The sequence below is a fragment of the Triturus cristatus genome, chromosome 2_1, assembly GCF_964204655.1.
Source record: "Triturus cristatus chromosome 2_1, aTriCri1.1, whole genome shotgun sequence".
Classification (NCBI taxonomy): domain Eukaryota; kingdom Metazoa; phylum Chordata; class Amphibia; order Caudata; family Salamandridae; genus Triturus; species Triturus cristatus.
Genome location: NC_140581.1, coordinates 26,924,847 through 26,951,416, shown reverse-complemented (window position 1 = coordinate 26,951,416; position 26,570 = coordinate 26,924,847). Strand labels below are relative to the sequence as shown.

Genomic DNA, 26,570 nt, shown 5'->3' with positions numbered 1-26,570 from the left:
ATTGATGTATTTACTTATACTAATGCGTCATAAGCCTAACATACGGATGTATATAGATTATGTTAGAAATGTTGTTCACTCTCACAGATACAATTTCCTTGGCTTTGTGCTCAAAATATCAGGCAAGCTATTCCAAATAGACAAGAAATAATGTTGTCCGGGTACGCTCACCACCTCTGAAACTCTGGCTTACTATTCATTCTTCGGCTAGAACTAGCATAGCGCTTAGAGATAGCACAGTGAGGGCTGTGATTTGCCCTGTTTTTACTGTTAATGAGAAGCGTAGCTGCTTTTAATTCATATCTTCTGTGGTGTTACCAATATCATTTGTACTAGATCCCAGAGGTTTAAAATAACTATTTTAAAATAGATATGTTGAAATGAATATTCCTATTCCAGTGATCTTGAGTGTGCAAATCATTGATGAACAATAGTTTGGATTACAACTGCTCCTTGTTAGTAACCCACAGCATTGACTCCACTTCAGCTATGTATTGGGTGGGGTCCGGCGGGTCTACAATAACTTGTTATTCACAGTTAATCATTTGTGCATTGAACTAAGCTCACTCGTGTCACCTGTGGGTGTGAAAACAAATCTTGTAGAGCTAAGCCAGAGTTTTAGTTTATGTATCATCTGTTTCTACACCCTAGACACGGGGTCGCGCTGAAGTAGGTCTGAACTGCACAAGTCTCTGTCTAGCCCATGGACACATGCTGGCACGGCATTACATCTGAAGTGCACTAGTCTCTGTCTAGCCCATGGACACATGCTGGCACGGCATTACATCTGAAGTGCACTAGTCTCTGTCTAGGCCATGGACACATGCTGGCACAGCATTACATCTGAAGTGCACTAGTCTCTGTCTAGCCCATGGACACATGCTGGCACGGCATTACATCTGAAGTGCACTAGTCTCTGTCTAGCCCATGGACACATGCTGGCACGGCATTACATCTGAAGTGCACTAGTCTCTGTCTAGCCCATGGACACATGCTGGCACGGCATTACATCTGAACTGCACAAGTCTCTGTCTAGCCCATGGACACATGCTGGCACGGCATTACATCTGAAGTGCACTAGTCTCTGTCTAGCCCATGGACACATGCTGGCACGGCATTACATCTGAAGTGCACTAGTCTCTGTCTAGCCAATGGACACATGCTGGCACGGCATTACATCTGAAGTGCACTAGTCTCTGTCTAGGCCATGGACACATGCTGGCACGGCATTACATCTGAACTGCACAAGTCTCTGTCTAGCCCATGGACACATGCTGGCACGGCATTACATCTGAAGTGCACTAGTCTCTGTCTAGCCCATGGACACATGCTGGCATGGCATTACATCTGAACTGCACAAGTCTCTGTCTAGCCCATGGACACATGCTGGCACGGCATTACATCTGAAGTGCACTAGTCTCTGTCTAGGCCATGGACACATGCTGGCATGGCATTACATCTGAAGTGCAGTAGTCTCTGTCTAGGCCATGGACACATGCTGGCACGGCATTACATCTGAAGTGCACTAGTCTCTGTCTAGGCCATGGACACATGCTGGCACTGCATTACATCTGAAGTGCCCTAGTCTCTGTCTAGGCCATGGACACATGCTGGCACGGCAATACATCTGAAGTGCACTAGTCTCTGTCTAGGCCATGGACACATGCTGGCACGGCATTACATCTGAAGTGCACTAGTCTCTTTCTAGCCCATGGACACATGCTGGCACGGCATTACATCTGAAGTGCACTAGTCTCTGTCTAGCCCATGGACACATGCTGGCACGGCATTACATCTGAAGTGCACTAGTCTCTGTCTAGGCCATGGACATATGCTGGTACGGCATTACATCTGAAGTGCACTAGTCTCTGTCTCGGCCATGGACACATGCTGGCATGGCATTACATCTGAAGTGCACTAGTCTCTGTCTAGGCCATGGACACATGCTGGCACGGCATTACATCTGAAGTGCACTAGTCTCTGTCTAGGCCATGGACACATGCTGGCACGGCATTACATCTGAAGTGCAGTAGTCTTTGTCTAGCCCATGGACACATGCTGGCACGGCATTACATCTGAAGTGCCCTAGTCTCTGTCTAGGCCATGGACACATGCTGGCACGGCATTACATCTGAAGTGCACTAGTCTCTGTCTCGGCCATGGACACATGCTGGCACGGCATTACATCTGAAGTGCAGTAGTCTCTGTCTAGGCCATGGACACATGCTGGCACGGCATTACATCTGAAGTGCAGTAGTCTCTGTCTAGGCCATGGACACATGCTGGCACGGCATTACATCTGAAGTGCAGTAGTCTCTGTCTAGGCCATGGACACATGCTGGCACGGCATTACATCTGAAGTGCAGTAGTCTCTGTCTAGGCCATGGACACATGCTGGCACAGCATTACATCTGAACTGCACTAGTCTCTGTCTCGGCCATGGACACATGCTGGCACGGCATTACATCTGAAGTGCAGTAGTCTCTGTCTAGGCCATGGACACATGCTGGCACGGCATTACATCTGAAGTGAAGTAGTCTCTGTCTAGGCCATGGACACATGCTGGCACGGCATTACATCTGAAGTGCACTAGTCTCTGTCTCGGCCATGGACACATGCTGGCACGGCATTACATCTGAAGTGCCGTAGTCTCTGTCTAGGCCATGGACACATGCTGGCACGGCATTACATCTGAAGTGCACTAGTCTCTGTCTCGGCCATGGACACATGCTGGCACGGCATTACATCTGAAGTGCAGTAGTCTCTGTCTAGGCCATGGACACATGCTGGCACGGCATTACATCTGAAGTGCAGTAGTCTCTGTGTAGGCCATGGACACATGCTGGCACGGCATTACATCTGAAGTGCACTAGTCTCTGTCTAGCCCATGGACACATGCTGGCACGGCATTACATCTGAAGTGCACTAGTCTCTGTCTAGCCCATGGACACATGCTGGCACGGCATTACATCTGAACTGCACAAGTCTCTGTCTAGCCCATGGACACATGCTGGCACGGCATTACATCTGAAGTGCACTAGTCTCTGTCTAGGCCATGGACACATGCTGGCACGGCATTACATCTGAAGTGCACTAGTCTCTGTCTAGCCCATGGACACATGCTGGCACGGCATTACATCTGAAGTGCAGTAGTCTCTGTCTAGGCCATGGACACATGCTGGCACGGCATTACATCTGAAGTGCAGTAGTCTCTGTCTAGGCCATGGACACATGCTGGCACGGCATTACATCTGAACTGCACAAGTCTCTGTCTAGGCCATGGACACATGCTGGCACGGCATTACATCTGAAGTGCAGTAGTCTCTGTCTAGGCCATGGACACATGCTGGCACGGCATTACATCTGAAGTGCAGTAGTCTCTGTCTAGGCCATGGACACATGCTGGCACGGCATTACATCTGAAGTGCACTAGTCTCTGTCTAGCCCATGGACACATGCTGGCACGGCATTACATCTGAAGTGCAGTAGTCTCTGTCTAGGCCATGGACACATGCTGGCACGGCATTACATCTGAAGTGCACTAGTCTCTGTCTCGGCCATGGACACATGCTGGCACGGCATTACATCTGAAGTGCACTAGTCTCTGTCTAGCCCATGGACACATGCTGGCACGGCATTACATCTGAACTGCACTAGTCTCTGTCTCGGCCATGGACACATGCTGGCACGGCATTACATCTGAAGTGCAGTAGTCTCTGTCTAGGCCATGGACACATGCTGGCACGGCATTACATCTGAAGTGCACTAGTCTCTGTCTAGCCCATGGACACATGCTGGCACGGCATTACATCTGAAGTGCACTAGTCTCTGTCTAGCCCATGGACACATGCTGGCACGGCATTACATCTGAAGTGCACTAGTCTCTGTCTCGGCCATGGACACATGCTGGCACGGCATTACATCTGAAGTGCACTAGTCTCTGTCTAGCCCATGGACACATGCTGGCACGGCATTACATCTGAAGTGCAGTAGTCTCTGTCTAGCCCATGGACACATGCTGGCACGGCATTACATCTGAAGTGCAGTAGTCTCTGTCTAGCCCATGGACACATGCTGGCACGGCATTACATCTGAAGTGCACTAGTCTCTGTCTAGGCCATGGACACATGCTGGCACGGCATTACATCTGAAGTGCAGTAGTCTCTGTCTAGCCCATGGACACATGCTGGCACGGCATTACATCTGAAGTGCACTAGTCTCTGTCTAGGCCATGGACACATGCTGGCACTGCATTACATCTGAAGTGCACTAGTCTCTGTCTCGGCCATGGACACATGCTGGCACGGCATTACATCTGAAGTGCACTAGTCTCTGTCTAGCCCATGGACACATGCTGGCACGGCATTACATCTGAAGTGCACTAGTCTCTGTCTAGCCCATGGACACATGCTGGCACAGCATTACATCTGAAGTGCACTAGTCTCTGTCTAGCCCATGGACACATGCTGGCACGGCATTACATCTGAAGTGCACTAGTCTCTGTCTAGCCCATGGACACATGCTGGCACGGCATTACATCTGAAGTGCACTAGTCTCTGTCTAGGCCATGGACACATGCTGGCACGGCATTACATCTGAAGTGCACTAGTCTCTGACTAGCCCATGGACACATGCTGGCACGGCATTACATCTGAAGTGCAGTAGTCTCTGTCTAGCCCATGGACACATGCTGGCACGGCATTACATCTGAAGTGCAGTAGTCTCTGTCTCGGCCATGGACACATGCTGGCACGGCATTACATCTGAAGTGCACTAGTCTCTGACTAGCCCATGGACACATGCTGGCACGGCATTACATCTGAAGTGCACTAGTCTCTGTCTCGGCCATGGACACATGCTGGCACGGCATTACATCTGAAGTGCAGTAGTCTCTGTCTAGGCCATTGACACATGCTGGCACGGCATTACATCTGAAGTGCCCTAGTCTCTGTCTAGGCCATGGACACATGCTGGCACGGCATTACATCTGAAGTGCACTAGTCTCTGTCTAGGCCATGGACACATGCCGGCATGGCATTACATCTGAAGTGCACTAGTCTCTGTCTAGGCCATGGACACATGCTGGCACGGCATTACATCTGAAGTGCACTAGTCTCTGTCTAGCCCATGGACACATGCTGGCACGGCATTACATCTGAAGTGCACTAGTCTCTGTCTAGCCCATGGACACATGCTGGCACGGCATTACATCTGAAGTGCACTAGTCTCTGTCTAGGCCATGGACACATGCTGGCACGGCATTACATCTGAAGTGCACTAGTCTCTGTCTAGCCCATGGACACATGCTGGCACGGCATTACATCTGAAGTGCACTAGTCTCTGTCTAGCCCATGGACACATGCCGGCACGGCATTACATCTGAAGTGCACTAGTCTCTGTCTAGCCCATGGACACATGCTGGCACGGCATTACATCTGAAGTGCAGTAGTCTCTGTCTAGCCCATGGACACATGCTGGCACGGCATTACATCTGAAGTGCAGTAGTCTCTGTCTAGCCCATGGACACATGCTGGCACGGCATTACATCTGAAGTGCACTAGTCTCTGTCTAGGCCATGGACACATGCTGGCACGGCATTACATCTGAAGTGCAGTAGTCTCTGTCTAGCCCATGGACACATGCTGGCACGGCATTACATCTGAAGTGCACTAGTCTCTGTCTAGGCCATGGACACATGCTGGCACTGCATTACATCTGAAGTGCACTAGTCTCTGTCTCGGCCATGGACACATGCTGGCACGGCATTACATCTGAAGTGCACTAGTCTCTGTCTAGCCCATGGACACATGCTGGCACGGCATTACATCTGAAGTGCACTAGTCTCTGTCTAGCCCATGGACACATGCTGGCACAGCATTACATCTGAAGTGCACTAGTCTCTGTCTAGCCCATGGACACATGCTGGCACGGCATTACATCTGAAGTGCACTAGTCTCTGTCTAGCCCATGGACACATGCTGGCACGGCATTACATCTGAAGTGCACTAGTCTCTGTCTAGGCCATGGACACATGCTGGCACGGCATTACATCTGAAGTGCACTAGTCTCTGACTAGCCCATGGACACATGCTGGCACGGCATTACATCTGAAGTGCAGTAGTCTCTGTCTAGCCCATGGACACATGCTGGCACGGCATTACATCTGAAGTGCAGTAGTCTCTGTCTCGGCCATGGACACATGCTGGCACGGCATTACATCTGAAGTGCACTAGTCTCTGACTAGCCCATGGACACATGCTGGCACGGCATTACATCTGAAGTGCACTAGTCTCTGTCTCGGCCATGGACACATGCTGGCACGGCATTACATCTGAAGTGCAGTAGTCTCTGTCTAGGCCATTGACACATGCTGGCACGGCATTACATCTGAAGTGCCCTAGTCTCTGTCTAGGCCATGGACACATGCTGGCACGGCATTACATCTGAAGTGCACTAGTCTCTGTCTAGGCCATGGACACATGCCGGCATGGCATTACATCTGAAGTGCACTAGTCTCTGTCTAGGCCATGGACACATGCTGGCACGGCATTACATCTGAAGTGCACTAGTCTCTGTCTAGCCCATGGACACATGCTGGCACGGCATTACATCTGAAGTGCACTAGTCTCTGTCTAGCCCATGGACACATGCTGGCACGGCATTACATCTGAAGTGCACTAGTCTCTGTCTAGGCCATGGACACATGCTGGCACGGCATTACATCTGAAGTGCACTAGTCTCTGTCTAGCCCATGGACACATGCTGGCACGGCATTACATCTGAAGTGCACTAGTCTCTGTCTAGCCCATGGACACATGCCGGCACGGCATTACATCTGAAGTGCACTAGTCTCTGTCTAGCCCATGGACACATGCTGGCACGGCATTACATCTGAAGTGCACTAGTCTCTGTCTAGGCCATGGACACATGCCGGCACGGCATTCTAGGCCGCAGCCACACTGTAGTTCAAGGGGGCACTGCATTTCATTTGAACTGCTCAAGTCTCTGTCTAGGCCTCAGATCAGTGGTCATGCTGCTTTGCATTTGGACTGCACACATTTCTGTCTAGTCCACAGGCATATGGTAGTGCTGCATTACGTCTGAACTGGATGATATCTGTCTAGGCCACGAACAAATGGTATAATTTCATTCTGAGTCACAGACAAACATTACATTACATCTGAAATGCATGATCATATGTCTAGGCCCTGTACACAGGGTGGCACTGTATTCTAGGCCATGGACACATGTGGCATTGCATTCTTAGCCATGCCCTTACAATAAGTTGAATGTTTGTAAGTATCTGCCTAGGACTCTGTATTTGTTGATCTTCTTCAATTTGAGTAACATTTTTCGTGAACCAACAGCAACCCCTGCACGCTTTGTCCAAGGTGCATTGTGTGCTAATATTTTGAATATTCATATATTAACAGGCTTTGGTTTGATTGACAGGCCGGAGTTTGTATTACTGATATTATTAATGTTAACGTGTTAAAGAAGTGGGCAGTGCTGTGTGAATATGATGTGTCTCATTCTTGAAGAGAAAGACAAGGACATTCTTGTTTACAAACACTGGATTAGTGAGTTAGGTTTGTGTGGGTCATGCATAGCTCAGTAGGTGGGCCTTATTAGAACAGAGTCGAGAGGCCTGAAAGAAGGAACAAGATACAGAGACAGTGATGGCAAAAAAGAACCATCCCTCCAGGCCAGGACATTGAGGCTCAAGGCCCAGTAGAGGCTGTTGGGAGGAATCACCATGGGAACGGCCTGAAACAGTCTCTTTCCTGCCCTCTCTCCGGCTTCACTCAATGATCGATTGAATTCATCGGGGAGGTAAGTGATGAAGATCTTGATTTATAGGTAGCAGAAGGAATGTGTTTACCTCTTGCTTGTGATGAAAAGACATCAGTGGAGAAGCAATGGGGTGTAATTACCCTCCCAAAATACAGCAGACAGCTTTGCCCACCTACCTCCAGTAAAGGTTGTGCTTGGCCACCAGGTCTACTCCAGCTCTTTTGATCTCACGGATCTTCTCTTGAGAAAGCCAGGACTGGTCATCACGCGGCCAAGGGATGCTCCACGCTTCTGAGGGGTTCTTGATGAACGGTACCAGGTCCACGCTGATGTCCATCTGCTCATGCGGGACAGATAATGTGACAGCGGGCGTCCCTTGCATCAGTCTCTGGACTGTCACTTTACCTAAACATCACGAAAGAGAAACGGTGAAATGAAGCAATAGGAGATAAAAACAATGTTATTACAAGACGATTGCTCTTATTATGCAGTCTGTTTTCTTGCTATTTAATTCACATCATTTAACCCACTACAGATCCCATAATGAATTTCTTTTTATAACAGGGGAAATGTCAAAACATAACCAATAACGTCCACAGTATCTAAGGGCCAGTGATGTGGGCTCCACCTTTTTCCTTGCTGCTGGAAAGTGATGGGGGCGGGGGTGATTAAAGCTGAGGGTTTTAAATTTGTAAAGTTATGTTATATTATGTGTATTTGTACAGTGCACTATCACCTGCAAGGGTGTCCTGGCACTGGGCTGGTTGAGTGTCAGGTGTGTGCCTAGACCTGCTTATGGTATGTTGGTGTATTGAAAAGCCAGGTCTTCAGGTCTTGCGGAATTCAGGACGCGAGGAGGATGCTCTGGAGTGGGGCAGGAGGCCGTTCCATGCTTTAGGAGCGATGTCAGTGAAAGGCCATCCACCTTATCTGCTTCTGTGTATGTGTAGGATGTCTGCAAGTATGAGACCTTCAGAATTGAGGTGTCTAGGTGGCTGGTGGAAAGAGAGGTGACTGTTCAGGTGGGTGTGGCCTAAGTTGCGTAGTGCCTGAACGTATGTGTGCTGGGTGTGAAATGAGCACATTTGTGTATCAAGAGCCAGTGAAGCTCCCTGAGATGTGGCGTGCAGTGAGCTCTGTGTGGGAGGTTGAGGATGAGTCTGGCTGCTGAGCTCTGGATGGTTCGTAGTCTTCTACTGAGCTGCTTGGTGGTCCCGGTGTAGAGAGTGTTCTTGTAATCCAACTTGCTGGTGACTGGGGCATGAGTGACAGTTTTTCTAGTGTTGCTTGGGAGCCATTTTAATATCTTTCTCAGGATCCTTAGGGCGTGGAAGCAGGACGCAGGGACGTCGTTACAGGGGTGCTAGGCTTGAGCATGGGCCTGAATTCACCCAGCCATCAGTGAGAGTCCTATGATGAGGTATTCTTGCCAAAGATCACTACTTCTGTCTTGTCGGTCTTCAGCATGAGACAATTCGCTCTCATCCAGTTAGTAACTTTGGTCATGAAGGCGGCAAGTTTGCTTCTTGCGTTGGAGGTCTTGTCCGATAGGGAATATAGGAGTTGCTTGTTGTCAGCTTAGAAAAGGATGTTAATGTCATGTGCGCAGATGTGTTTGTGGGATTCTGAAGTCTAAGGTGAAGGTGTGACCGCTTGTATTCTATCCATTAGGAAGGAGTAGATACAGCGGATAGCAGGTCCTTGGATGCCAATCTCATGCAGTTGTCTGATGAGGATGGGGTATAAGGCCATGTCGAATGCTGCAGAGAGGTCCAGAAGAATGAGTGCGGCCATGACTCTTCTGTTAAGGATCGTATGGGTGCTCTCGAATGGATTGAGGCTGGGTCTGGTGGCTTAGTGGACTCATACACCCATTGTAGAGGCCTGTGTTCGATCTCATGGTCACAGGTTCAAATCCCAGTGGATCCACTCAGCCCTTCTTCCTTCTGAGGTCGATAAAATAAGTACCACTGAGTTGGCTGATTGTAAACAACTGTTATGCAGCACTTTGATACCCTTGGGTGATGCATGCGCTCTACAAATTAACATATTAGGATGGTCTTTATAATAGCAGAGATTTTGACAGTGGTGACAGGATGTCACGAGGTCCAGGTTTGTTCTTCATGAGTGATGGGAAGTTGAGTTGCGATGGGGACGGGGTCTGGTTGAGGGTTGAAGTTGCTGTAATGGAGGGGATTTTGTCAAAGAAGAATTCCAAGAGCTTGTTGCAAAGGTCTTGTGAGGGGTTGATGTTGCCATGAGGGTGGCAGGAGGCGTAGTGAAATCTTTGATGAGGAAGATGTTCTTGCTTCTGTTAGTGCTGGCGTCAATGCGCTCTGTAAGAGCTGTGCACCTGGTGCTCCATTCATGCTGGTGGGAGTGTCTTAGGGTTGATTGGAAGATGTTTTTATCTGTGGTTTCTTGACTTATCCATTTGTGCTCCAGTTGCTTGCAGTGGCTTTTCGTCAGCCTGAGTTCCTCTGTGTAGCAGCTGACCTGTGATTGGGCTCTTGCTGTTGGGTTCTGATAAGGGGCGTCAGGGTTACTGCGCATGAGGTAATCCAGTTGCTGAGACTTTTAATGACTTTCCGCAAGTGTGAAACAGTGGAACCCCACTCCTCTTTGTGATGCTTTTGCAACTGCGGCAGACGGTTTCAGTAGTGGTCGGTCTGTGGTGGTGTGGGATGGGTATGCTGAAACTGACGAAGGTGTGGTTTGTGTGGATCATAGTTGCTGTCTTGTCGACTGTGATGTTGCTGAATGAGGATAAAATCGGGTCCAATAGGTGTCCGGCGGTGTAGGTGGGTTCAGTAACGTGCTGTGTGAGGCCAAGGTTCCTGAGGGTTTCTAGAACGGCAGTAGAGTTTGGGTCATTGCAGTCTTCTAGTTGAAAGCGAAGCTCTCAGAGGAGGATGGAAGTGCTGGCAATAATGCCAAGAGTGTAGATATTTGAGGGTTTAATTACCAGCCCATTGCGCCACCGGTTTTTCACTTTTTTGGACGCAACGGCAGCACAATGTGCCTGCCCATATTTACAAGTCCACGTGAAGCTTCCCTGATTGACTTTCCATGAGCTTGTAAATATGGCTCCCTTTCATGCATTACTCTGGATGAAAGGGGTGTTCCACGGGTGTTGCTGTGTGTGTTCCCACACAACATCAATGGAACCTTATACATTCCCAGATTTACAACGTTTCTTAAACCTGGGAATGTGTAAGATTCCTACGCCTCCCCAGGGGAGGTGTAAGGGAGACGCAAAGAGGAGAAATACCTTTATTTCTCTTCATTTTTAGGTTTGCGCAGTCTCGATCCGAGATTTAATGACTTGGAGAAGAGGGGCTTGAACCCGCCCCTCTTCTCCCCTGTTCTCCATTGGCTGGCCTCTTGAATGCTGGCCAGCCACTGGAGAAGAGGTCAGTCACTCCGAACAGGCCCCGTCCTTTTCGGATTCGGGGGCGTGTTTTTTGCAACAAATCTAATTATCTCCTCCAGCCAATGGCTAGAGGAGAGAAAAGCAAAACACGCCCCCGAATCCGAAAACGACGCTGCCTTTCTCCGAGGCATTTCTGGCTGACCTCGGAGAAAGGCAGTGGTGTGCTTGTTCCCTCTTGTCTTGGTTTCCTCCTCAAACCCCCCAGAAGTTGGCCGCATCGTTGTTAAAGTGCTTTCTTGTCCAGCAAAAGGCGACCTTACCGGCGTAATATCGTCTTTTATCAGCTTCGCCGGCGTCCATCCCCAAAACCTGAAGATATTAATCCTCTGCACTCTACAGACGCCAGAAATTCAAGGGCCACTTCCGTACAAGACGTGACACCTACCACACGTAGTACAGAGAGGGTAAGAGGACAATGCGTTCAAGAGGAAGTTTGCAGGGCGTGGTTTCGATATTTTTAATCGGCATTTTAAATAGGAATAATCATACATACGTGTATAGGCTAACGTTCATAAATAGTGATAGCAACCTCGCACTTTTAAGAAATGGGTGAAAATAGATAGGTTCACACCGACATGTGCTTGCTTTTTCCCAGAACATTTAAATTATGTATAATTGTAGAAAGCAATACAGTTTGACACATTCTGTTATATATTTTGCCTGTTTTTCGAAATTCTGAAGAATTCATTACTACGTCATTTTGGGGTGAATAACTTTATGTTAATCGAACGTTCTATTTCTTGGGTTTAATGTGTCCACTTTCACCGGGCGAGTTAAGCGTCGGCCTAGAGTGTAAATAGGGGATAGTCTTTCCTCTCTTTTCATTCTTAGTTGGTTCAACAGTCCGTCTCTGTTTACGTGCAGCAACCCACATACTACACGGGAGTGGGACTGATAACGCCCAATGATAAGAGAGTGCATGTCATCGAATCAAATGTAACAATAACACAGAAGTTTTAATACACGGAGACATGGCTTTTGCCACGCCACACCAGAGTTAGTCAGTGAACTGGTTCTGTTGTGCCTGAGTTTAAAATGGCCTCGTCCGCGTGCGCAATAAAAACTTGGTTACCCTGCGCGAATGGACGCGGTCGCCATGGTTACCATGGTGTGTGCATATGGTGACCACTTCACTGCGTTTGGGAGTACACGAGATCGTGTCACTATGCCATGCCTTTGGAATGAAGTGATGTTGCAGCGAGAGCTCTTTTCAAGACGTATGCGATTCAGTCTCCTCTGAAATAACCATGCAGGAGCAGGGCCAGTACAAACAACAACCATGGTGAGTTCCCCGACGAATGCCCGCAGAGACCGGTGCACGAATTTTCTGGAGGGTGAACTTTTAAAAAGTCTATAATCATTATGACTACATAGCTTCATCACCTCCTGAACAAAGACTTTTAAATGCTTAATTTTTAGTGATAAATGCAAAGATCTAGAAACAACGGTGCCACTTCTGCTTTGGCTCACGAGATCAATGTGTATGTGTCTAGATGTATGTGTGTGTGTGTGGTTCTGTATGTGTGTGTGGTTCTGTATGTGTGTGTGGTTCTGTATGTGTGTGTGTGTGGCTCTGTGTGTGTGGCTCTGTGTGTGTGGCTTCGTGTGTGTGGCTCTGTGTGTGTGGCTCTGTAAGTGTGGGTGGCTCTGTGTGTGTGTGTGTGTGTGGGAGGCTCTATGTGTGAGTGTGTATATGTGTGTGCCTCTGTGTGTGTGGCTCTGTGTGGGTGGCTTTTTTGTAGGTGGCTCTATGCGTGGGTGGCTCTGTCTGTGTGTGGGTAACAGTGTGTGTGTAGGTGGCTCTGTGTGGGTGGCTCTATTTGTGTGTGGGTTGCTCTATGTGAATAGCTCTGTGTAGGTGGCTTTGTGTGAGTGGCTCTGTGTGGGTGCAAATGCAATCGGTCTCGGCATTGTTAAAGTTAGAGCTATTGGCATTGCTCATGACAATGCCGTTTCTTTAAATGTTTTAAAAACATAAACAAAAATAATGTCATGAGCAATGCCAATAGCTCTAACTTTACCAATGCCGAGACCATTGCATTGTAAATGCTTGTTCCTTTTTCTATGTGTGCTGCTTCCTGCTTCCTAGTTAGGACCTATTATCCATAGGAAATCAGCAACATTCTATTTGGAATAACTTTGGCGCCGGTTGACGAATCTTCGCGAACTTTTCAAAACTCGTGGCCCGCTCCGGTCGGCTCCTATCTTGAAAGTCTCGGGGTGATTCGTCAAGCAGGGGCCGAGAAAAAAGGGGGGTCCCAAAACGTTTTTTCCCCATGCAATTTTCCATAGGGACCGTTAGTCGCGGCTAGAACCGAAACCGCTGAACGGAATTACACCAAATTTGGCAGAAAGGTAGACCTTGGTTGACACTCATGCCTTTTGGTTAAATGGTGTAAATCCGTTCAGTAGTTGCTGAGAAAATCAAAAGTAAAATCATAGATATATCTATGGCCTCGGAGGATCCGCTCACCCTATGCGCACCCAGCGCGCACCCTTCCGATCACGAGCTGCATGCTAATTGGCTGTTTCCTGACTGTAAACACTCCAAACCAGGAAGTGTTGGCAACCATTTTGTGCCTCGGTAGAAGCGAGGCTTAAGAAATCAGTGGAGGAAGTGTGCAAAACGTATAAAAGGGGCAGGGTAGAAATACCCTGACCCTCTAGATTTACTTAGGGGGTCCCACAAGGACCCCCAGGGCCCAATTTTGTTTGGGGGGGGAAAACTGCGAAATGTGCGCTGGGTGCGCGGATCCAGCCGTAAAAAAAAACGAAGAGCGGGCTCCCGCGCTTTTTAAATAATTAGCCCCCAGGGGGGCCAAATCCTGGGGGCAAAAATCATAAAATTTGACAGGGGTCCCAGACGGGGCCCCCAGCCCCGGGGACCGCAACCTCCCAGGGCTACAAAATAAGTGGGTGGGAGGGCTCATAGGGGCCCCCAAGCCCTGGGGACCACCACCCCCCCGGGGCTTCAATATTGCAGGAGGGGGGCCGCGTGGCCCCCTCCTGGAGCCGTCGATGGCCCTGGGGACCGCCATCCCCCAGGGCCGGCTCCTACAGTGTCTCGGGGTGCCCACCCCCGGGACACTGCAGTTTGTTATGGCAGGGCCTGTCATAGCAAACTTGGTTTGGATTTTGAAAGAGAGAGCAGGAAACCTGCTGTCTCTTTCTAAATGCAAAGCAGATTGCTTTTGCATACGGGGAGCTGCATGTTAGCTGCTCCCTGTGTGGAAAAGCAATGCCGGCTCCCACAGGACGCAGGGAGCCGGCTGAGACCATGGGGGCATTGGGGCTCCCCCCACGGTCTCCAATGTTGTATATAGGACCGTTACTTGTAAATGCGGTTCACTGCGCCGACTGATGACCAGCGGTTACTGTCACCAAGGCATGCGCACATTTTTCAACTGCTCTCAACAACTTACTTGAGTATCAGTCGGCATTATAGTGTACAGCAGCGCAGTCTCAGACCATGTGTGAGTGCAGTGCTGCCTGCCTGTCACTTGCCTCTGAATTTATGCTGTCACAGAACTGCAGTCTCAGGTCTTCTGGGGGCACAGTGCCTGGCTGTAACTTGCCTCTGAATGTATGCACCCACTCCACTGCTGTCTCAGGTCATCTGGGGGTGCAGTGCCTGCCTGTCACTTGCCTCTGAATGTATGCACCCACTCCACTGCTGTCTCAGGTCATCTGGGGGTGCAGTGCCTGCCTGTCACTGGCCTCTGAAAGTATGCACTCACTCCACTGCTGTCTCAGGTCATCTGGGGGTGTAGTGCCTGCCTGTCACTTGCCTCTGAATGTATGCACCCACTCCACTGCTGTCTCAGGTCATCTGGGGGTGCAGTGCCTGCCTGTCACTTGCCTCTGAATGTATACACTCACTCCACTGCTGTCTCAGGTCATCTGGGGGTGTAGTGCCTGGCTGTCACTTGCCTCTGAATGTATGCACTCACTCCACTGCTGTCTCAGGTCATCTGGGGGTGTAGTGCCTGCCTGTCACTTGCCTCTGAATGTATGCACTCACTCCACTGCTGTCTCAGGTCATCTGGGGGTGTAGTGCCTGTCTGTCACTTGCCTCTGAATGTATACACTCACTCCACTGCTGTCTCAGGTCATCTGGGGGTGTAGTGCCTGGCTGTCACTTGCCTCTGAATGTATGCACCCACTCCACTGCTGTCTCACGTCATCTGGGGGTGTAGTGCCTGCCTGTCAATTGCCTCTGAATGTATACACTCACTCCACTGCTGTCTCAGGTCATCTGGGGGTGTAGTGCCTGCCTGTCACTTGCCTCTGAATGTATGCACCCACTCCACTGCTGTCTCAGGTCATCTGGGGGTGTAGTGCCTGGCTGTCACTTGCCTCTGAATGTATGCACCCACTCCACTGCTGTCTCAGTTCATCTGGGGGTGCAGTGCCTGCCTGTCACTTGCCTCTGAATGTATACACTCACTCCACTGCTGTCTCAGGTCATCTGGGGGTGTAGTGCCTGGCTGTCACTTGCCTCTGAATGTATGCACCCACTCCACTGCTGTCTCAGTTCATCTGGGGGTGCAGTGCCTGCCTGTCACTTGCCTCTGAATGTATACACTCACTCCACTGCTGTCTCAGGTCATCTGGGGGTGTAGTGCCTGGCTGTCACTTGCCTCTGAATGTATGCACCCACTCCACTGCTGTCTCAGGTCATCTGGGGGTGCAGTGCCTGCCTGTCACTTGCCTCTGAATGTATACACTCACTCCACTGCTGTCTCAGGTCATCTGGGGGTGTAGTGCCTGGCTGTCACTTGCCTCTGAATGTATGCACTCACTCCACTGCTGTCTCAGGTCATCTGGGGGTGTAGTGCCTGCCTGTCACTTGCCTCTGAATGTATGCACTCACTCCACTGCTGTCTCAGGTCATCTGGGGGTGTAGTGCCTGTCTGTCACTTGCCTCTGAATGTATACACTCACTCCACTGCTGTCTCAGGTCATCTGGGGGTGTAGTGCCTGGCTGTCACTTGCCTCTGAATGTATGCACCCACTCCACTGCTGTCTCAGGTCATCTGGGGGTGTAGTGCCTGGCTGTCACTTGCCTCTGAATGTATGCACCCACTCCACTGCTGTCTCAGTTCATCTGGGGGTGCAGTGCCTGCCTGTCACTTGCCTCTGAATGTATACACTCACTCCACTGCTGTCTCAGGTCATCTGGGGGTGTAGTGCCTGGCTGTCACTTGCCTCTGAATGTATGCACCCACTCCACTGCTGTCTCAGGTCATCTGGGGGTGTAGTGCCTGCCTGTCAATTGCCTCTGAATGTATACACTCACTCCACTGCTGTCTCAGATCATCTAGGGGTGCAGTGCCTGCCTGTCACTTGCCTCTGAATGTATGCACTCACTCCACTGCTGTCTCAGGTCATCTGGGGGTGTAGTGCCTGCCTGTCAATTGCCTCTGAATGTATACACTCACTCCACTGCTGTCTCAGGTCATCTAGGGGTGCAGTGCCTGCCTGTCACTTGCCTCTGAATGTATGCACCCACTCCACTGCTGTCTCAGGTCATCTGGGGGTGTAGTGCCTGCCTGTCAATTGCCTCTGAATGTATACACTCACTCCACTGCTGTCTCAGGTCATCTAGGGGTGCAGTGCCTGCCTGTCACTTGCCTCTGAATGTATGCACTCACTCCACTGCTGTCTCAGGTCATCTGGGGGTGTAGTGCCTGCCTGTCACTTGCCTCTGAATGTATACACTCACTCCACTGCTGTCTCAGGTCATCTGGGGGTGTAGTGCCTGCCTGTCACTTGCCTCTGAATGTATGCACCCACTCCACTTCTGTCTCAGGTTATCTGGGGGTGTAGTGCCTGCCTGTCACTTGCCTCTGAATGTATGCACTCACTCCACTGCTGCCTCAGGTCATCTGGGGGTGTAGTGCCTGGCTGTCACTTGCCTCTGAATGTATGCACCCACTCCACTGCTGTCTCAGGTCATCTGGGGGTGCAGTGCCTGCCTGTCACTTGCCTCTGAATGTATGCACTCACTCCACTGCTGTCTCAGGTCGTCTGGGGGTGCAGTGCCTGGCTGTCACTTGCCTCTGAATGTATGCACCCACTCCACTGCTGTCTCAGGTCTTCTGGGGGCACAGTGCCTGCCTGTCACTTGCCTCTGAATGTATGCACCCACTCCACTGCTGTCTCAGGTCATCTGGGGGTGTAGTGCCTGGCTGTCACTTACCTCTGAATGTATGCACCCACTCCACTGCTGTCTCACGTCATCTGGGGGTGTAGTGCCTGCCTGTCAATTGCCTCTGAATGTATACACTCACTCCACTGCTGTCTCAGGTCATCTAGGGGTGCAGTGCCTGCCTGTCACTTGCCTCTGAATGTATGCACCCACTCCACTGCTGTCTCAGGTCATCTGGGGGTGCAGTGCCTGCCTGTCACTTGCCTCTGAATGTATACACTCACTCCACTGCTGTCTCAGGTCATCTGGGGGTGTAGTGCCTGGCTGTCACTTGCCTCTGAATGTATGCACTCACTCCACTGCTGTCTCAGGTCATCTGGGGGTGTACTGCCTGCCTCTCACTTGCCTCTGAATGTATGCACTCACTCCACTGCTGTCTCAGGTCATCTGGGGGTGTAGTGCCTGTCTGTCACTTGCCTCTGAATGTATACACTCACTCCACTGCTGTCTCAGGTCATCTGGGGGTGTAGTGCCTGGCTGTCACTTGCCTGTGAATGTATGCACCCACTCCACTGCTGTCTCATGTCATCTGGGGGTGTAGTGCCTGCCTGTCAATTGCCTCTGAATGTATACACTCACTCCACTGCTGTCTCAGGTCATCTAGGGGTGCAGTGCCTGCCTGTCACTTGCCTCTGAATGTATGCACCCACTCCACTGCTGTCTCAGGTCATCTGGGGGTGTAGTGCCTGGCTGTCACTTGCCTCTGAATGTATGCACCCACTCCACTGCTGTCTCAGTTCATCTGGGGGTGCAGTGCCTGCCTGTCACTTGCCTCTGAATGTATACACTCACTCCACTGCTGTCTCAGGTCATCTGGGGGTGTAGTGCCTGGCTGTCACTTGCCTCTGAATGTATGCACCCACTCCACTGCTGTCTCAGTTCATCTGGGGGTGCAGTGCCTGCCTGTCACTTGCCTCTGAATGTATACACTCACTCCACTGCTGTCTCAGGTCATCTGGGGGTGTAGTGCCTGGCTGTCACTTGCCTCTGAATGTATGCACCCACTCCACTGCTGTCTCAGGTCATCTGGGGGTGCAGTGCCTGCCTGTCACTTGCCTCTGAATGTATACACTCACTCCACTGCTGTCTCAGGTCATCTGGGGGTGTAGTGCCTGGCTGTCACTTGCCTCTGAATGTATGCACTCACTCCACTGCTGTCTCAGGTCATCTGGGGGTGTAGTGCCTGCCTGTCACTTGCCTCTTAATGTATGCACTCACTCCACTGCTGTCTCAGGTCATCTGGGGGTGTAGTGCCTGTCTGTCACTTGCCTCTGAATGTATACACTCACTCCACTGCTGTCTCAGGTCATCTGGGGGTGTAGTGCCTGGCTGTCACTTGCCTCTGAATGTATGCACCCACTCCACTGCTGTCTCAGGTCATCTGGGGGTGTAGTGCCTGGCTGTCACTTGCCTCTGAATGTATGCACCCACTCCACTGCTGTCTCAGTTCATCTGGGGGTGCAGTGCCTGCCTGTCACTTGCCTCTGAATGTATACACTCACTCCACTGCTGTCTCAGGTCATCTGGGGGTGTAGTGCCTGGCTGTCACTTGCCTCTGAATGTATGCACCCACTCCACTGCTGTCTCAGGTCATCTGGGGGTGTAGTGCTTGCCTGTCAATTGCCTCTGAATGTATACACTCACTCCACTGCTGTCTCAGATCATCTAGGGGTGCAGTGCCTGCCTGTCACTTGCCTCTGAATGTATGCACTCACTCCACTGCTGTCTCAGGTCATCTGGGGGTGTAGTGCCTGCCTGTCAATTGCCTCTGAATGTATACACTCACTCCACTGCTGTCTCAGGTCATCTAGGGGTGCAGTGCCTGCCTGTCACTTGCCTCTGAATGTATGCACCCACTCCACTGCTGTCTCAGGTCATCTGGGGGTGTAGTGCCTGCCTGTCAATTGCCTCTGAATGTATACACTCACTCCACTGCTGTCTCAGGTCATCTAGGGGTGCAGTGCCTGCCTGTCACTTGCCTCTGAATGTATGCACTCACTCCACTGCTGTCTCAGGTCATCTGGGGGTGTAGTGCCTGCCTGTCACTTGCCTCTGAATGTATACACTCACTCCACTGCTGTCTCAGGTCATCTGGGGGTGTAGTGCCTGCCTGTCACTTGCCTCTGAATGTATGCACCCACTCCACTTCTGTCTCAGGTTATCTGGGGGTGTAGTGCCTGCCTGTCACTTGCCTCTGAATGTATGCACTCACTCCACTGCTGCCTCAGGTCATCTGGGGGTGTAGTGCCTGGCTGTCACTTGCCTCTGAATGTATGCACCCACTCCACTGCTGTCTCAGGTCATCTGGGGGTGCAGTGCCTGCCTGTCACTTGCCTCTGAATGTATGCACTCACTCCACTGCTGTCTCAGGTCGTCTGGGGGTGCAGTGCCTGGCTGTCACTTGCCTCTGAATGTATGCACCCACTCCACTGCTGTCTCAGGTCTTCTGGGGGCACAGTGCCTGCCTGTCACTTGCCTCTGAATGTATGCACCCACTCCACTGCTGTCTCAGGTCATCTGGGGGTGTAGTGCCTGGCTGTCACTTACCTCTGAATGTATGCACCCACTCCACTGCTGTCTCACGTCATCTGGGGGTGTAGTGCCTGCCTGTCAATTGCCTCTGAATGTATACACTCACTCCACTGCTGTCTCAGGTCATCTAGGGGTGCAGTGCCTGCCTGTCACTTGCCTCTGAATGTATGCACCCACTCCACTGCTGTCTCAGGTCTTCTGGGGGTGCAGTGCCTGCCTGTCACTTGCCTCTGAATGTATACACTCACTCCACTGCTGTCTCAGGTCATCTGGGGGTGTAGTGCCTGGCTGTCACTCGCCTCTGAATGTATGCACCCACTCCACTGCTGTCTCAGGTCATCTGGGGGTGCAGTGCCTGCCTGTCACTTGCCTCTGAATGTATGCACCCACTCCACTGCTGTCTCAGGTCATCTGGGGGTGCAGTGCCTGCCTGTCACTTGCCTCTGAATGTATGCACCCACTCCACTGCTGTCTCAGGTCATCTGGGGGTGTAGTGCCTGGCTGTCACTTGCCTCTGAATGTATGCACCCACTCCACTGCTGTCTCAGTTCATCTGGGGGTGCAGTGCCTGCCTGTCACTTGCCTCTGAATGTATGCACTCACTCCACTGCTGTCTCAGGTCGTCTGGGGGTGCAGTGCCTGGCTGTCACTTGCCTCTGAATGTATGCACCCACTCCACTGCTGTCTCAGGTCTTCTGGGGGCACAGTGCCTGCCTGTCACTTGCCTCTGAATGTATGCACTCACTCCACTGCTGTCTCAGGTCTTCTGGGGGCACAGTGCCTGCCTGTCACTTGCCTCTGAATGTATACACTCACTCCACTGCTGTCTCAGGTCATCTGGGGGTGCAGTGCCTGCCTGTCACTTGCCTCTGAATGTATGCACCCACTCCACTGCTGTCTCAGGTCATCTGGGGGTGCAGTGCCTGCCTGTCACTTGCCTCTGAATGTATACACTCACTCCACTGCTGTCTCAGGTCATCTGGGGGTGTAGTGCCTGCCTGTCAATTGCCTCTGAATGTATACACCCACTCCACTGCTGTCTCAGGTCATCTGGGGGTGCAGTGCCTGCCTGTCACTTGCCTCTGAATGTATGCACCCACTCCACTGCTGTCTCAGGTCATCTAGGGGTGCAGTGCCTGCCTGTCACTTGCCTCTGAATGTATGCACTCACTCCACTGCTGCCTCAGGTCATCTAGGGGTGCAGTGCCTGCCTGTCACTTGCCTCTGAATGTATGCACCCACTCCACTGCTGTCTCAGGTCATCTAGGGGTGCAGTGCCTGCCTGTCACTTGCCTCTGAATGTATGCACTCACTCCACTGCTGTGTCAGGTCTTCTGGGGCGCAGTGCCTGCCTGTCACTTGCCTCTGAATGTATACACTCACTCCACTGCTGTCTCAGGTCATCTGGGGGTGTAGTGCCTGGCTGTCACTTGCCTCTGAATGTATGCACTCACTCCACTGCTGTCTCAGGTCTTCTGGGGGTGCAGTGCCTGCCTGTCACTTGCCTCTGAATGTATGCACTCACTCCACTGCTGTCTCAGGTCTTCTGGGGGTGCAGTGCCTGCCTGTCACTTGCTTCTGAATGTATGCACCCACTCCACTGCTGTCTCAGGTCTTCTGGGGGCACAGTGCCTGCCTGTCACTTGCCTCTGAATGTATACACTCACTCCACTGCTGTCTCAGGTCATCTGGGGGTGTAGTGCCTGCCTGTCAATTGCCTCTGAATATATACACCCACTCCACTGCTGTCTCAGGTCATCTGGGGGTGCAGTGCCTGCCTGTCACTTGCCTCTGAATGTATGCACCCACTCCACTGCTGTCTCAGGTCATCTAGGGGTGCAGTGCCTGCCTGTCACTTGCCTCTGAATGTATGCACTCACTCCACTGCTGTGTCAGGTCTTCTGGGGGCGCAGTGCCTGCCTGTCACTTGCCTCTGAATGCATGCACCCACTCCACTGCTGTCTCAGGTCATCTGGGGGTGTAGTGCCTGTCTGTCACTTGTCTGTGTCTTCTTGATAATACCATCTATCCCCCTCCCCTCCTGTGAAGGGTCAGCTGGTGCCACTGCACAGACTGTACCAACCGTAGCCGCATCCCTGGTGGCATCCTTCTGTGCAATTCCTGGGGTACAAGGGAAATCTAGAAGTTCAGACACTCACTGCCCAGAGTGCCTGTTTGTTAATGAGTAAGCCGGGCTCTCCCATCAGGACCTCGATCATGAGTTGCACAGCACCAGGGAGGTGCAAACTCCACACCCGTGATTACTGGCACTGTGGGTAATGCCCTACCAGTAGTGCACAAATAGGAGTTAAACCCCATGGAATGTGGAATAACTGTGCGGACCCAGGTTGATCTGGTGAAAGTTCACATGTACTTCCCATTTGTGGATGGTTTACTGTACACATGTATCTCCTGCTCAAAATGTGGTGTATTTCCTATAGGCCCATAATGTTTTCTCCCTCATGTTCGCCTAACTCCATGTAGTATGCTCCCTTTGCTCTGCACATGTTACAAAAGAACATGCATGTTTTTGTGCTGCACATGTGTTTTACAAATAGCCTGCATAAGTCTTGTGATTCAGTTTCTCTGATGGGATTTAGACTGAACATTTCATACAAGGTTAAAAAAACACAGTGGAACACTCACACCGAGACATAATAGACAATGTTTGTGGGGGATACGTATGAATGAGTGAATGAAAGGGGATGGCCCGTTACGGCGATCCCTGAGAGGTTCTGGAGTGTTGGGTTCTGTGGCGCCAACTTACTTGCTTCCCTGGGAAGGTTAGGAGGGCAGGTAAGGCACTATGAGCTAGTCTGGATATGGGTCCACAGGTACTGATGGGGTATGGTGACTCAGAACCTACATACTGATGTTCGGTGGTCCCGGGCATAGTTCTGTTCCAGAGCAGAACCCCTGCAATGTAAGCAGGTTGTATGTGTGCGGGGTTGCTGTAAGAGAGAGACGACTGTGGTCTGGCCCATGCCGCTTCTGGTAGTCGCGTGGGTTCATTGTTGAGGTCCAGGTTGGAGGGCTGCCCCCTCCCAATTTAATGTCACCGGTCAGATTACTCGGTCAGTAAAACGGGGTGTGTCATTCCTGCATCTGCTAAATCTGGGGGTGGGAACAATGGACCGAACTGCAAGGAGGGACTCTGCGCTGCGGAGGCTGGAATGGGAGCTCGATTATACTGCACCCCTGTTGAGAAGAGGTGGTACCTGCCCTTTGAAATAAGAGAAGTGCAGGTACTGAGTCCCTGACAGCACCTGCCCATTTAAAGCACGGGCCACGTCGCGGGGTGCGGCCATCTCAAGAGTCCTAGACACCTCAGCGAGCCTCGTCCCTGCCCTCTCTACCCCTGTGGAAACACATATTTAAACCCCAGATTGTGTGCACCGGAGCCGGCGGTGCCAGAGCCGCGAAGCCTCACCTGGTTCTTGCCTGAGGGCCTCAGAGACGCTCTGCTTAAAGATGCCCATCACTTTCTGCGGAGTCAGCAGCCACTCCCCGCTGGACACGGGGGCGGCCACGTTCTCTTGTCTCCAGGAGCAGCGGGCCGCCGGGGCCCTCTTCCCACCCGTCCCGCAGGTGCCGCAGGCCTCCTTGTAGCACGGTGCCAGCACCAGTGATAGAAAGCCCCCGTCCGGCCTCCCTTCTCGTAAAACCAAGGTGCTCGGGCCGAGTGAGAAGCTCTCCTGGTCCAGCCCGTTCAGCGGCACCAGGAAGTCGAACTCGTCGGGCTCGGACACCTTCAGCCCCTCGATGTAGCTGCCGGACCTCAGGAAGTTGGGGCCGAAGCGCGCATCGAGCCGGTGGACCACCGTCAGGATGCGCTCCAGCTCCGGGAGGACCCCTCCCTGCAGCGCCTCGGAGGTGTCGGCCCTGGGGATGTGGACACAGTCCTGGAGGAAGCGGGGCAGGGTCTGTGCGGGGAGCTCTCCCCAGGGGCCTGCTTGGCCCTCCATCCATGCCAGGAGGCTCCTGAGCTCACCGGGACACCAGGGCGCCTCCATCCTGCAGCGCGCACTGAAGCCGGCTGTGCGCGTGTGTGGCGCGGGGGTGCCCTGCACCTGGCACGAACCTCACACTTACACTTTCATTTCCCGGGAGAGGGCGGTGAGTGGTATCAGCCCTGAGTCATCCTGGCTCACCTCACCATAGCACAATGGGCCACTAGAACCGGTTCTGGTCCCGCCGAGCCCTGGGTTCCGCTGGAAGGTGTGGCCACCTGTGTGCCAGCAGAACAATGACATCACCCCCGATCTCAGTGGGGCACCCCCGATGTATAAGTACAGAAAACACTTTAGCTTAACTTTATTCTCTTAAAAAAACAATGTTTTCGATTCCAGTCAATATGGAAATTAAATCCCCCATTTTTTCGAAGATCTTCTCTAGTGATGGACCTGCCTTCTCTGCAGGGCGCCCTCTGTCACTGGGAGCTGAATAAATAGAGCGAAAGAAACAAAAGCTATACTTGTTTCTGTTGCTTTCAGCAGTTTCTTTCATTATTCTCTGTGACCTGCCCTGCCCTTCACCTCAGCTGCTGGCTCTGGTAACAGGCGTGGTGACGTCAGAACTCAACTGTAATAACCTATCAATAGTCAAGGTCTGACGTCTTTTCTTTATAATTGGCGACTGTGTGCGCCACCGATTATATTGAAATTAGAGACCCTTACCGGCTGTTTGTTTGGACCTGCCACCGGACTGCTGTTGCTGCCTCTTCGCCCTCTGGCCTTGGAAACCACCAGCAACCACCAGAAACCACCAGCAACACGCCGGACCCGCTTCGCGGGTCCCGCAGCGCATATACCATCAGCGAGAGCTGCTGCTCGGAGAGGGGCTGTCTCCTGTGTAAAGACTTGGGGCGTGTTGTTGCTGGCAGGGCTGCGAGCACGTTAGCAGGGACTCCATCACCCAGGAGTCCCTGCGAGCCCAATCTGCTTCACCTGGGCTGCTCTCCCTGCTGGCCCCGCCCCCCCCCCCGCCCATCACTCCTTTTTTGTTATTTTAGAAGGACGCACGGCCGCAGCGCGGGAGCGTCCCTGGAGAAACCCGGGACAAGGGCGGGCCCTCTGTGGCCCTCCGAGGCCTGTAGGGTCTGGTCTGGGCCATAGCTCTTGGTGTTGCTCACCCAACTGTATTTTGATTCTTGTTTAGCTGCCTTGGGTATATTTGTTGTGAGTAACTCTGCCTACCCTTATATTATTTGCTGGTATTCTGACGTTGTAATTGTGGTTGTATATTGTTTTATCTAGTCAGTAACCCCCGGTCATAGTGATGTGCACACGTGAAACTCGAAGCAAGGCTGCGGCTGGTGCTTCGAAGCTGACCGGCACATTAGATAACTTTATTGTGCGTACAAACACTCTAATGGATGAGGGGATTGCCCTCATGGAAAGAAGAGTGTCACAGGATCTCGCACAAGCGAGAAGATCATCTCTAGGCCTTATAGCCTCTGCGCGCACACCAAGTAAAGCCCAATGCACTCTCCAACCAAACCCCATTCAGTCTATACCTGCAACCCATTCCATCACTACCAGTCAATCTGTACCCCTGGACTCTGCTCTTTTGATGCCCCCACCAGTAGCCCCTCTTACCTCTCCCATGGCTTCCTCGTTAGCTATCGACGACCATGATAAAACACTTGCACAAAGGGGTTTAAGGGAGGGTGCCATTCCCAAATGCTCCAAAATATCTAGTAAGGACAGTGCTGATTTAGTAGTTATAGTTGATGGGGCAGGAGGCCCCAATGACTCTGTTAGCACTTTTTGTGGGCCAGAGGTGGGTAGGGCTAATGTGGATACCATAGATGATAGTGGAGGAAGAGCTGAGGCGCATCGTGCTTCACACCCGCTACCATTGGGTATTCCCGACGATACAGCCTCAATTTATAGTTTAGCAAGTCTCCTTGAAGAGAGTAGTCTGGATGAATCTTCTGAGGGGGCCGAAGACAGGAACGGTATATTTATGAGCTCCATATCTGAGCTCATTAAATCCTTACTGTCTCCCCTGGAGACTAGACTACAGGGTATTGAACATCAACTACAGGCTCTAAATCTGGAGTTAAAAGCCAGACCCAAAGTTTCTGCCCAAAAGGCAATTGGTGGAGCAGCACTGGCTGGCATCAAACTGCCTCTGTCTATTAAACAACCAGCAGGGAAGAACCCTTCCCCTCCAAAGTGTCCACTAAAAATACCTACACCTAAGGGTAATACAAATAGTACTACTAAGTTGCCTTCCAAGGCACCCAGTAAATCTCAGAAAGTAAATGGTCCCATTATTCCTGCTCCCAAACCCCCTTTATCCCATCCAGCGAATCCTAAGATACGCCGGAATATTAATTTACCTCCTGACGCCCACTCCTTTGTAATAGTTCTAACAGGTGTCCCCGAGCTTGCCCCCTCATCAACAGAATCCTTTTGGGCTCTCAAAAACAAAGTTTGCCACTGGTTAGATAGAAACTACCCACTTCCACCTAACATTCGCAGTAATTTGCTTATGGTGGAGAGAGCACCATGGGTGGGTGAGAATAAAAAAAATCTCCAGGGCGACTGTGTTGTTGTAACATTTGAGGATCCACGTACGGTGGAATATATCCGT

The 26,570-nt window shown here is 51.4% G+C and overlaps 1 protein-coding gene across 1 annotated transcript in view; it reads right to left on the bottom strand.

Moving 5' to 3' along the window:
* The window catches only part of LOC146863643 (protein mab-21-like 3), a 121,805-nt gene extending 97,632 nt beyond the window's left edge, over nt 1-24,173 (bottom strand). Inside the window, exons 1-2 of the mRNA XM_085627723.1 lie at nt 23,401-24,173; nt 7,971-8,199 (exon numbers count right to left, since the gene is read on the bottom strand). Coding sequence (XP_085483849.1) covers nt 7,971-8,199; nt 23,401-23,983 — 812 coding nt within the window. The 5' untranslated portion in view covers nt 23,984-24,173. The remainder of the gene's footprint in view (nt 1-7,970; nt 8,200-23,400) is intronic.
* Nucleotides 24,174-26,570: the final 2,397 nt, after the last annotated feature.